Source organism: Bacillus rossius, chromosome 3 (genome assembly GCF_032445375.1).
Source record: "Bacillus rossius redtenbacheri isolate Brsri chromosome 3, Brsri_v3, whole genome shotgun sequence".
Lineage (NCBI taxonomy): Eukaryota > Metazoa > Arthropoda > Insecta > Phasmatodea > Bacillidae > Bacillus > Bacillus rossius.
The window spans coordinates 64765765-64779485 of NC_086332.1; the positions used below are offsets into that span (position 1 = coordinate 64765765).

The 13721-nt window shown below is 37.9% G+C and overlaps 1 protein-coding gene across 1 annotated transcript in view; it reads left to right on the forward strand.

The window, feature by feature from the left end:
• Positions 1-10620, forward strand: part of LOC134530814 (transient receptor potential cation channel protein painless-like) — a 41884-nt gene extending 31264 nt beyond the window's left edge. The window contains exon 2 of the mRNA XM_063366044.1: positions 6353-10620. Coding sequence (XP_063222114.1) covers positions 6353-9346 — 2994 coding nt within the window. The 3' untranslated portion in view covers positions 9347-10620. The remainder of the gene's footprint in view (positions 1-6352) is intronic.
• The last annotated feature ends 3101 nt before the right edge of the window (positions 10621-13721 follow it).

A 13721-nucleotide genomic window follows, 5' to 3' on the forward strand; every position in this document is an offset into this window, starting at 1 on the left:
GGACCCTTCTCTGCAGAGTAGTGTATGAAACATTGAGGTGCGTTGCTACAGCTCTCGTACCTAAATACTTATTTTTGCTTGGTTCATTCTTTCTTCAGACCCCTGTAAGTACGCAGTCTTACTCTTATAATTTCTCCCCACTTAAAAAAAAAATTATATAAAGTACTTCCGTAAAATAACAAAACTTAATTTTATCTGCAATCATTAGTAGTAATTATTAAAGATTATGTTTTAAAGATTCAAAAAATTCAAATTTAATTTAACTACAAGCACTATTGCAATTAATCAATTCATAATATACAATAAATCAAATAATATCGAATTATGTTTATGTTGTAACAATTATATACTTTTTACTTTTAAAGGTTTTTAAATGTTGTTAGACTTTTATAACTTGATTTATTTACCATTCACATTACAAACATAAATTCAATATAAACAAGATTGAAGAAATAATTCAGCGTGATTCAAATAGCCCCACCAAAAATGGTTCAAATAGCTTCACGTGATACAAAGTTCTAAACTTCTAATAGTTCCGAGACCAAGCATCATATGCCGATAGTTATATAGAACAGTGAAGTGTTCTTTGTACGCTGTGATACAAACACAACATGCACAGAGTTGCTTTTATTTTTCCCGTCAGATCTTAAAGAAAGAAAATTGAACACTATATCACCGCCATTAATTCACAGAAAATACTTACCTCACAAATTTTGATTTGATATCACATGAGATAGGCCTACGTTAAAGATCTTTAGTTAAATCTTCTAGCGCTTCCATTAACAACTTCACTCATAAGTTCTCATACGGGAAATGGCGTGTTAGCTTTGAATAAAAGAGGTTAAATTTCTCTTCTTCTCATTTTGATACAAAAGCCCCATGGCCCAAATAGCCCCACCCTACCCTACTATTCAGTGAATATAGAACTCCGCGTTTTTTTAATGCTTTACGAACAATTTTTTAGCACATAATTATTATATTAGTCAGTAACGTTAGAGGTTTTTGAGTTAATTAATTTCGTACAAACAATTAGACAAAAATTTGCTAACGATAGATTTAGTTTAGGTAGCTAATTAGCTAACAAATAATATTTAATGTTTAATCATTCCAAAATCACAGACACACACATCGATTTGGTTTTATATATCCTCATGCAGTTTGGTTAACGCTAAATCATATGCATAGTTTTTGCTGATTTTGTTTCCTCGAGAATAGTTTATTATTTGAACTCTCTAAGTCTTCTAATTTGTTGCATTTAAGATTAATTTATTCTCGTTATGTTCACATGTCACAAACAATACACGTGTCAAAATATTTTAAATGACTTTTTTTGACATGTTTTTTCGTCGCATTTATTGTAAACAATCATAAACTGTGACTATTCTCTTTAACTAATACACAAATAAGTAACCGTGTGAATTAACAAGGAAAACAATGTATTTCCTAAACGTGTACGTCGCTGAATCGTAGCGCCGAAAAGATGAGAAAAGAGGAAAGTAAATGGGATTTTTTAGAAATCTGGTAATGTAAATACATTTTATTACCAAGCCGTGTTGGTGAGACAGGGCTATAAGGAATTGGCAATAGGAAATTATTTTAATGAATCGATAATTTAGCTTGATATAGTACTTAGGTATCGTTAGGTCACTGACACGCATTCTTCACTAGCCATTTGTAACGCCTAATATGTCCTAATATGTGTAACATATTAATTTTGAAAAATCCCCATTAGTTTCATAATTAATTAATATTTACTCTTTATGAAAGCAAACTTCTACCGTTAGTTAATTTTCCCGGGTCTGTGGAGCGAGTCTCGCAATGTGCCCTGTGTCGTATGGGACGAACTGGACTCTCGGGCCGATTGTGCACTGTAGTGTATAGTGTGTTGCAAGCTAAGCTTATTAAGTTTTGGTGTACGGCTGAGGACTGAAGCTCCCCACCAGGTGGATCGACTAACTGGCGTGCAAGTGGCTATAGCTCCAATCTCCGTGCGCAAGTGGCTATATCCAATCATACGCTTAGAACGTGGTTGTACGGAACACCGGACTACTTCAGGAGAACAGGTTTAAGTAAACATGTTTAAAAAACGCGAAAGTGTACGGTCACACGGCAGTTGGTATAAAGTGTGTTCAGCTCCTCAACCTGTCTGCTGTCATAGAAATGAATTCGTTGTGAATATTTAACTTTTTTACCTGTGTTTTAGATAATTACCGTCAGCATCAATTTTAAAACTATAAAATATTTACCTGTTGATATTTTTGTTGTGGTCGGTAAAATATTACACGAACTTGTGCCAGGGACATTCTCCATTTTGCATTTTTTTTTTTTTGCAAAAGGCTGTTTATACTCTCAACACTCAACAGATAATCAGAGGCTTATGTTGAACAGATGCCGTTCTGAACTACTTTGCCAACGTTTAAAATGAATGAGAAATTGTCTCGAATTAAACATTTTCAGACTGTGTGTGACCGCTCGCAAAAGTTGATTATGTTCACCCGAAGTGGTTCAGAATACCGTGTAACCGCGCCCTGAAATTGCTGTACAGAGCAAATGGTAGCCACAGTTGCCAGATTGATACTACCTACATTAAAAATACTACATTAAAACTTTTATTTTGTATACCATAGTTAATTATTTAAGTTTAAATATTATATAATTTTACTATTTGTTGATTTTTCTTACACCATAAATAAGTGTCTGTTGACAGTATTAACACAGTGTTAATCATTCTTCCAAAAAATTATTCAATGCTAAACATCAATTATTATTTCGTAGGAGAAACTATTTGTAGCAGTCTGCCACTATAAATAACACGGCATTCCGTTAGATTATGTGTGCAGAGTAAAAGAGCAACAAATAATATTATAAAATTATGTCAAAAATCGTTTATATAATCATTTTAAACCAATATGGAGTCTTTCAACTACGTTCCTTAGAAATAAAAATGTAATATTATCAGATGATGCTCTTGATTAAGTACAACAAAAAAATGTATTTATATGTCAATTACATTAAAAAAATTGTCATTACATTAAAAAAGTTGTGCATAAATCATTTGCGCTCTATGGTGTGTGTCTGGCAACAGAGCACACCGAAACAAGGACAGTTCTAATGAAAGAAATCGATGTTTGGGGAAGGGAGAGTAAATGCCCGCTGCAACCTAAGGATGAGACGCGCTATAGATGATCTCGGGTGTGGCGCGCGGTGTAAAGCTGCGCGAGCCATCTGCTCCGCTCCCAGCATCTCTGGTCCACGGCTGGCCTCCCCACCGCCTTGCCCGCCTCTTCGCTGCCCCTCAAGGTCACCCACAGTCACCGCTTGTTACTGGTCATAGAGCGGGGGGAAGAGGGGAGGCGGCAGCTGGCTGATACCAGTCCCTCTACTCCCACTCGCTAGACAGGTCCGCGCCTTTGATACACTCACAGTCTGTATTTATTTATTTACTTTATTTATCGATGTGTTACATCTTAGCTCGCGGTACACGGTATTTGGCGGGAGTAATTTCGTAAATGCGACGAAAGTCTAGGAACGGAAATGTGTATCAACGACGGCGCTGCCATTTGTGGCGGATGGCACGAACAAAAATTCACAAAGACAGTTGGAAACTTTATATTTATAACGGTTTTGTGAATTTTAACCAGATAGGCAGTATTTTTAAAAAAAAAATCCTTGTCGAAAATTGAATCCAAAGCCGGTGTTAAGTTTTTTTTTTTCAAGTCTTTATCGCTTTTCTGTAGTTTAAAATTTCGGTCTGCAAATGGAATGATTCGACAGTAGACGTAGCTTCTCTGGCGACGAATTCTAGCGGCGGATGCGGAAATTACGTGTTTTTCGCGTCCAGAGTGAATTGAGTGAATTAATTCAAGACCTGGACCTACCACAAGACAAAGCCGAGCTACTAGGTTTGAGGTTGAAACAGTGCAAGTTTCTAGATACTCCTCGCTATCGACGTTTTCCAGTTAGAGACATGGCAGAAACGATCAATTTCGGAAAATTTCTAATTTATCAAATAAAACCAAATAAGACATTTGTCATAAGAAAATCTTAACTGTAACACCTCCCGTGCCCACGCTGGAAAATAAATAATTCATTGTGGAGATAACATTTATAATTTTAAGCAAGATATTCAGTTTCTAGTGAAAGCAGGATTTCAGGGATTTTAATATTTCACGCTTCATACTTTTTGACCTGCGACAGACGGACAGACAGACAGCCGGGCATTGTTGCCATACCATTAAATTATTCGTTGCGCATACTCGTACAGTACGAAACTCTGCTTACTATAAAAAAAAATATAAGTTGTTTGTGGGTGAATGGAGAGTGAAAGGAGTTAAACGTATTTTAGTAAAAAAAAAAAAAGTCAACGATCTCGCCGATTGGAGAAGGTATCGGAAGAACGTTTTTTTAGTGCTCGGCAGGGAAGGGGGGTGGAGGGTGGTAGAGGCAGAGAAAGCGAAGGCCGCCACACCAAGCGGCGGAAGACTGCAGCCGGTGGGCTCGGTCCTCCGACCCTCGCGCAGGAAGCCCGTGTTTACCGGAGCCGACTGGCGTAAACACGTGAGATACAGGCAACTGAGCGCGTCCACCTGTTAGCCTGCGGCAGCGCGGTTCAGGCCCGTCCTCCAAATAGCCCGCCGCTGCATTCATAACGACCCGTCGCTGCAGCTCGGACCGTTACCGCGTCCATGCTCGCCTCGCGCGAGCGAGTACAGTCTGTCCGCAAAAGAATGTCCCACTTTCAATCGTTTGTTATAACAGTTTAATTTGGACTATTTACAACAAACCATGCATCAAATTGAAGGTAAACTAACATAGTTTTTTTTCCCTTAACAAATTTCAAATACGCGCACCTTTAGTTATACGGCACACATCAAACCCAAAGTCCAAATTCTTACCACACTTTGGCTAACAAGTCCGGAGTAATGGAAGAAATAGCCTCTTCAGTTCTGTGTATCAACTCTGGCAAATCATTAGGTAGGGGTGGAACGTAGACAAGATCATTTTTAAAGCCCCAAAGGAAAAACAAATCGCATGGTGTTATGTTCGGTGAACGTGGAGGCCAGCGAAAAAGAGCTCTGTCGCCTCGACCATTACGACCAATTCAACAGTCAGGAACTTCGACGTTCAACCACTCTCGTGCAAAGAGATTTCCATGGGGAGTGGGCTCCATCCTGTTGCCCAATAAAGTTTACAACTTCACCTTCTACTAATTGGGGAAAGAGCCATTCTTTCGCGCTGCAAGCTAGAAAAAAAACAAAACAAAATTCGCGTATGCGCTTATCTAAAACTGTTTGAGTTACTCTTGAACCAACACTCTACAACGCTTACAGTTGATAGTATTAAATTTTTTAACTGGGAAATTCTTTTATGGACATACTGTAGTTCACTAACCCCATCGGCTCACAGTTCACGTTATTCCACTTCCGGACGGAGCTCCTGCGTTGCAGTCCTGCGTGAGTGTCAGCCAACCTGTCACGTGATGCGAGCACTCGGTTTCGATTATGAATGCTGCTCAGTCACAGAAACATTCGGAGCAGACTATGTGCTTTCTGAAGTCTGCTGAGTACTCGGCCCTGAAGCCTCCCCCCTCCCCCTCGCACAACATGCATACACATGCCTACCACTTTGAAGGGGATACTCCGACTTCAAAGTTCAACTCCACTGCGCCAGTAATTATTATTACCACCACAGTATTTTAAATATAAAACACATGCTAACAACGAAGTTACAAGTTTAAAAGTGATGGACATAAATCACTTCCACCAACCCCTCCAACCAAACATCATCTGACTACTTTCTTCTCCTTAATTACAGGTTGTCCAGCCCATAGAAATTAATTTCGAAACTGTTTGTAAATTAAATGTGTAATAATTATAATTTATAAATTATCCGAGGAACATATACATGTTTCTACATTTTTATTCTTATAATTAAACATTATTAAAAATGTGTAGTATTATGTAAAGAACTCACATTTTAAATTAAAACATGGATATTCATAAAAACGTAATTTTAAATGGTAAAATGGCTAATGGAATGAGTTTTACTATATCTGGTAATAAAGTAAATAATATTTCGCGTACAAAAAAATAATACTGTAGTTTGAATTAATTGTTTATACTAATTGTTTAGTTAGTTAATATTTTTTTATAATGGTTTATTCGTATTGAAATACAAAATACTGCAATCTGCGTTAGTAAAACTAGGAAGGACTTGAATTTATGAACGTACTTTCTAATATTTTAAACTACTGACGTAAAATATGCATCAGTGTTTGAGATGGCCAGAGAAAGGTGGTCTAATAAAGTATGTTCCACATCACTGTACTGATTATGGTGCTTGTGTGTTACAGATGGCGGCCGACAAGAAGGCTTTGGGGAAGGAGGGCAGCCTCTGCTCCTCGGATCCTTACGAGGACCTCCTGTCCGCCATGAGGGCGAGGGACCCGCACTCGTTCCTCGACCTACTCGCCAAGCTGCAAGACTTCGACGCCGACCACTGGTACGGCGACCCGGACTACTGCACGCTCCTAGAGGTGGCGTGTTCACTTCCCGAGGGCCGGGCCTACGTCGACGCACTCTTGCAGCGGGGGGCCGACCCCAACCTCGTGAACAAGGAGCGCAAGAGGGCGCCGATCCACGTCGCCGCCGAGTCCGGCAGCGTGCCCGCCCTCCGGGCGCTGCTGGGCTCCGGGACGCTGGACCTCAACCAGGTCAACGACCTGGGCGACACCGCCTTCCATGTGGCGGCAAAGAAGCTCAAGTCCACGCCGGGACTCCATGACGACTTCATCGAGTTCTTCCTCCAGCAGCCAGGCGTCGACGTGAACGTGCCGAACAGGAAGAACTACACCGGCCTACACCTGGCGGCGATGAAAGCGTCCCCCGATATCATCCAGAAAATACTGGATCTTAAGCAGCACGATATGGACAGCTTTGTGCCACCGAGGGAGAAAAAATCGACGAGGCAAGTTCTTCAGGAGAAGTACCCAGAAATAGAACTTCCACAGACCACAGTCGATAAGAGCTCTGACACTGAAGTGAGAGCACGACTCTTCGGGTATCTCTACCGCAGCGAAACTAACAAGTTTATCGCGGAGATAAGTGACATTCTTCACAAAGACATGAAGAAAGTAATGGGATGGCATGATGGAAGTTACACTCTTCTTCAGTATTCCAGCAGCAAAGGACAAGTCGATGTTGTAAGGTTCCTGCTTGCGAAGAACTTCAATCCGCAGCACACAATTGATTCTAATCCGAAACCAGCTGTTTACCTAGCATGTGAGAATGGGTACCACACAGTATTACAAGAATTTCTCTACCACGATGCAACCAGCTTTACACCTGTTCGTGGAAAGACAGTGCTCCATGCCATCGTCGTGGGAAAAAGATCACTACATAATTCTGTTGAACAGGATTATGACAAATGTTTGAACCTTATTCTTGAAAGATTGGACAGCATAGACATTGACATTGATTCAACTGACGAGAAAGGTAACACAGCACTCCACTATGCGGCTAAAAGTGATTTCTCGACTATTGTTGAGGCACTTCTTAATCGTGGAGCTTACATTGGTGTCAGGAATGCATTTGAAGAACCCCCACTGTCAAACATCGACCCCAAAACACTGGAAAACTTTTTGGATAGCAGAATGTCTAAAAACAAAGCCTATCCAAGAGATGAGGATTTTGAGTTAGAGTTTAACTACGAGTTTCTTGTTCCACCTAGTGCGAAGAAAATGGCTAAAAGATCACCAGAAAATGTACAATACAAAAAGAGAAATGGTGATATGGGAGAGTATTCAGTTGTATATATGAACACTAGTGTGAACAGAGACAACGACTTGCACACCAGTACTTCCTTGAGAAACTACGAAGATGAAAAGAGTGAAATGGCAGATGATCCTAACTTATCACCCGAGACTGATCCATTGTTTTACATTAGTCACTCACATGATCTTCGATACCTTCTGAAACATCCTGTTTTCTCCAGCTTTCTGTACCTAAAGTGGCGCTGCATAAGAAAATTTTTCTACATTAATCTTGTTTTTTACCTGTTATTTGTTACATTGCTGTCAATTTATGTATTGTTCATTTATGGAGCAGATCCAAAAAATGAAAGACATCACATTTTAAGTCAAAATGAAAGTATACAAACACATAATTACACAATGACTAATGAAGAAGAGAGTAAAAACAAGTTTGCAGAAATAATTTGGGCTTTGCTGGTTGTGTTTGAGGTTATTTTAATTTCTAGAGAACTATTCCAGCTCGCTGTTTCACCTGCAAGGTACTTACGAAGTCCAGAAAATTTTTTGGAAATACTTTTAATAGTAGTAACCAGCGTAATTGTGTTTAGGAATGAGGAGATAAATGTAATACGCAAGCATTTGTCAGCGATTGCCATTCTGTTTTCTTGGGCTGAGTTAGTACTTCTGATTGGCCGCCATCCTATGCTATCTACCAACATCGAAATGCTTAAAAGGGTTTCTTGGAACTTCCTTAAGTTTCTCGCCTGGTATTCTATTCTCATAGTAGCCTTTGCTCTCAGTTTCTACACCCTTTTCAACGATCCCTCCGCGGTTGACAGCGAAGACGATGAGAACTTCTTCCAGGATCCTGGGATGTCTGTGCTGAAAACAGTTGTCATGCTGACGGGAGAGTTCGATGCATCTTCGATACCGTTTGTCTCGTTCCCCTTTACGAGCCAGCTGGTGTTCGTTCTCTTCGTGTTCCTGATAGCCATAGTCCTTTTCAACCTCCTCAACGGCTTGGCGGTCAGCGACACCCAAGCCATCAAGAACGATGCAGAGATCGTGGGCCTCGTATCGAGAGTGAAGCTAATATACTACTTTGAGACTATGCTGCTCGGAAATCCTCTATCGTTCTTGCAGTCGCTCCTTCCGTGCTGCTGCTGCTGCTGCGTCCCGGTGACCAGGTGTCTGGACTTCAAGAACCGGTTCTTCAGGAAGATCTTCCTCAACTCTAGTTTGTTCCCTCACACACTGTCGGAGCTGAAGATCTACGTGCTGCCAAACCAGGACTGCAGGGTTGTGTTTGACACTTCAGAGCACCGCTACAAGCAGGAACACGTTTACGGAAGCCGGTCCTATAAGGGCTTCGCTGGCGTCTTAGGTCTGTGCACCATAGACCCAGAGATCGCGAAGACTGCCTGCAACATACTATCCAACTCGGGCAAGAAGTCAGAAGCGCAGGCTCTGGAGGAGAGATTGCAGGATTTGCAGAAGCAAATAATGCACTGTACTGCACAGTTCTCTGCATTGGAGACTTCAATAAAGCATTTGGCAAAGAGTTTTAAACATGTCTCCGGAAATAAATCCGAGTAATCTATCCGTGAATGGACTTCACATAATGGGCAAAGATTGATGACAGGGCTCTACTTCCCCCAAAGCTATGTGTGCAGATTAAGAAGATATATAATTTTCTCATTCTATTTATATATAATATGTATCCTACTGAAATGGCAGTTAGTACCCATACATATTATTTACATAAATTATTAGCGCTTCTTTGCCGTGATACAAGTTAAAGTGTACTATTGAACGTAAGTAAATGGCTTAAAGCACATTAAAGTTCTTCCCCAATACCTATGACTAGATGTATTACTGTCAGCACACATGGTGTCATTTAGATAGTACAATATTTATATAGCCTACTTGTTTCAAACAAATATATATACACTTGTGTAAGCTTTATAAACGTTTATTTTTACAATATTTTACTAAGTTTGTACTGTACTGTGTTAGCATTTAATTTTAAATTGAAAGACTGAAATAGAGTGCGTTTAAATGATGGTAAAATTATGTTGAACTCTTAAAGACTTTTAATAGTATTACGATTTGTTATAAATAGTGTAAAACGCTGTTATGTATAATACATTTTTATTTGCTGAATTTTAATTTCATGGTTATAACCGTTAAAGGAAGAACGTGATATTTTTTATTTCTTGTAATAATGCGTTTCAGCATCTCTGGACACTTAGAATCATCTTCTAACACTCATTCAATTCACAAAGCCAATACTTACATTATAAAGCTAAAGTGTTTGTTTGTTTGTCCTTAGTAAACTTGAAAATTATTGGACCGATTTTCAGAATTCTTCTACTTTTATAAAACTGCAATATTACAAATGGACATAGAGTGCGTTTTATTTTTAAGCATCATTAATATAATACTTAAAAGTAACATTAAACAAATACACCAATATCAAGAAGAAATAAAGTAACACCAAACATATATGGAAGTAAGGATATGATTTGAGTGTGTATTACACTCATTTTCGTTATTTTTTTTGTACTTATCTTTCCATAGATGTAAGAAAACGCCACAGGGTATGTTTCAGTTAAGATATTAAAAAAAAAATTATGACTCTTAAGATAAAGCCTTATTGTTTTGTAACTAAAACCAGAGCTCTGCATGCTTACGCTCAGTAAACATTTCAAATCATAACGTAGTTATAAAATGTAGGTAATAATGCATACGAAAATTTTATTGAAACTTTAAACACTGACAGTTTGCTACTGCTTATTGCACTCGCTATTGTGGTCAGTGTCACCGTGCGTTATCACTGTGAATGGAATTTAATATACAATCACTAGTAACATGTGTTTTTATAACAAACTAAAATGTCCCAATCCCCTCAACCCAAAGGCCTTCCACCTCACTTCCTAGAAATAAAAGTTGGGATTCCAATTATTTTGATGCGTAACCTACCCCCTCCAAGATGACAATTTAATGAACTCCGGAACAATATACTTGAGACCATCATCCTCACAGGACCGGCGGGTGGGCAAATGACGCACATTCCTCGCATTCCCATGATACCACCCAAATTATCTTTTCAGTTTAAGCGACAACGATATCCAGTGAAAATTTCATTTGTGATCACCGTCAACAAATCTGAGTAAAGATTGATTTTCTCATGGACAATATTATGTTGGTCTACCTAGGTCAGGGAGAGCGAAGAATCAGTATACTTTGAGTCCGTCCAGAAATACAAAAAAAAAAAAAAAAATGGTTTGTTTGTAAAGTCGGCTTACGGACGATAGTTTAACGTGACAACGTCATAACAAAACATTGATGAAATGATTGATCCAGAAGAAAAGGAAATATCATATTCGGCTTGAGACTGAGCCCCGTAATAGGTTATTTATTGCAACCAAACCATTTTGGCATTAAAAATACTATATTCTTTGAGGAAGAATTTTTTTTTAATTTTTCCATATTTTGTATGATAAAATCTTCCTCTGCATACTTTTATGAATAAAATTGAATCATTTTCATTGAATTATCACTATTTTGTATGGATACAAAGGAGTGAAATGAAATGTACAATTTAATTAATAAATTTACTTTTATTTGCATTCATTATTCAAATATATTTATTATTTTTGAAATGTTACGTGCGCCGTATTTATTTTTACAAGTTCAAAAAGATCTTCGTACCTGCCGGGATTCGAACCGACAACCTTACAATTATAAAATATGGCGGCTGACCGCTCAGCCAAGAGGCCATGCATGAATTATAATGGTTTCAGATGGTATATACAGTTTATAATCATTTTGTTCACGGTAGGGAAATAATATTATTTCGGTTTAGTAACTCGATTTTATAACAAATACGCATCCCAAATACACCAAACTTATTTATAAGGTGTTACAATATTTTTTAAAACATTGTGCAAAAGATCTCGGTTGTAATTTGAATTATTATGTGTAACTGTAAAACACCATTGTTGGTTCAAAACGTATTTGAATATTCAACATTACTTTTAAATAACTTTACCGATTGTGCTGAAAATCGGTGGACGATCGTTAAATTACATAATATTAATAATTCAAACGACGAAAATATGATTGAAAAGTCAAATCGATGGTCGTTCCAATCGAGTGGAAGAGAGATGACACGCATGCGTACAATGAGCATGAAGAGAGATGCCACGCATGCGTACAATGAGCAAACAGGAACATCCGCAGTGGGACATCCGTAGTGGGACACTTTTTCGTGCGTGCAGCTGGCGTTCATCGATTTATTAGACGTTGTCACGTCAAAAAAATAAATATATAAATAAAGAAAATGTAGTCCACACCAAAATGTTCAAGTGAATCAGTCTTGGTAAAATAAATCAGTCTCATTAGAATCAAACAGAAAAATTATCCATCTCATCTTATACATCTTGCGTACCTATCCTTACTCTTTTCTGTAATTTACACTACATTAGTGTTTGGGAATAAGTAAAAACTTAAATATCAGTTTTCAATATGGTTCTTCAAAAGAGTTGTTTCTACGTTGGAAATGTTTATTTTCCCTAGCGAAGCTAGTTGCTAGTTTTTTAGTTTTTGATACATTTGTGAAATAATGTTCTACAAATTGATCATATGTTGAGATGTAACACTGTGTAAAGTCATGCATATTCTAAATTCCAACCGAGGTTCGGGGAAATTTTGGATGGCTTTTATTGAATATTCAGACAAAAATGCAACCATAAATGAGCACGCTTGCGGGCACAAAAGCGTACGTTTATGAGCTGGCTCGGGGGGTGGGGCAGGTGGGTGTTTATGACACTAGACAGAGGCTACGAAGCTCTTATTTGAAGTTAGTCTCCATTCTAATACCAATCTTCAAATAATGCACCAACACGTATGATTTAAATGTATGCTTTGTCTTCGAGCGAAACAAATTTATCACCTTACCCCTTTACCCAAAGGGGTGGTATTGTAAGAAAACATCCCTGTCTTTATTTTTGATGTAGAATATGTGTGTAAAAGTTTATTCCTGCCAATTTTGTGGATTTGGTGATAAATGTTGACTTAATAATACCATGATCCCGTTCATATCACTTCAGGGGTTGGACTTCCAATCTAGGCCCTATTATAGGTAAGTTTTCATTTTTAAAATTAATAGTCCGTTAGTTGACACCTATATATATACTTCCATTTCGTCGCAAGGCGATATAATAAATAAACTAAGCTCTTTATTTGTCTATATCGCTATGAAAATAACTGATACCACAACTTATTCACAATAAAGTGGCAAGAAAAAATAAAAAAAATTATAACACTTTATCATAAAATTAAAAAATAATAATACAAGGTAAATATTTACTGAAACTTTAAACATAGGCAGTATGATATTTCATATTGCTATAGCGATACTGGCATTTGTCACATTTACTTTGTAATGCATTTTCCTAAAGAAATAATTTTTTCGTGAAAAAAACCTTATTTTTTATCCCTATGTTTGCTTAATATATTTCATAAATTTACGGAGATAATTTCAATATGAATTAAATAATTGTGAGATGAGTGTCTACACTTTAATATAGTAGGGTGTTTTAGATCTTAAATCCATTATCTTAATTACCACTCGATTAGTTTCAGAGATGTTATGTTTTATCAAAAAACACAATCTGCCTCCATTTACTATCTTAGCGGTATTATTTAGAAAAATAAAAAAAACACTAATTATCATGTTAAGAAACTATTTGTGTACGTAATTCATGCTTAGTTTGTAAAGTGACCTAACCTAACCTAACCTAACCTAAACTAACCACTGACAGAAAAATCCCGAAGGGCTGCCCATCCAAGGAGCAACAATTCAGACAACCTTTCAAAAACACCACTGTCAGAAAAATCCTGATGGGCTGCCCTTCCAAGGGGCAACAATTCAGACAACCTTTCAAAAACACCACTGTCAGAAAAA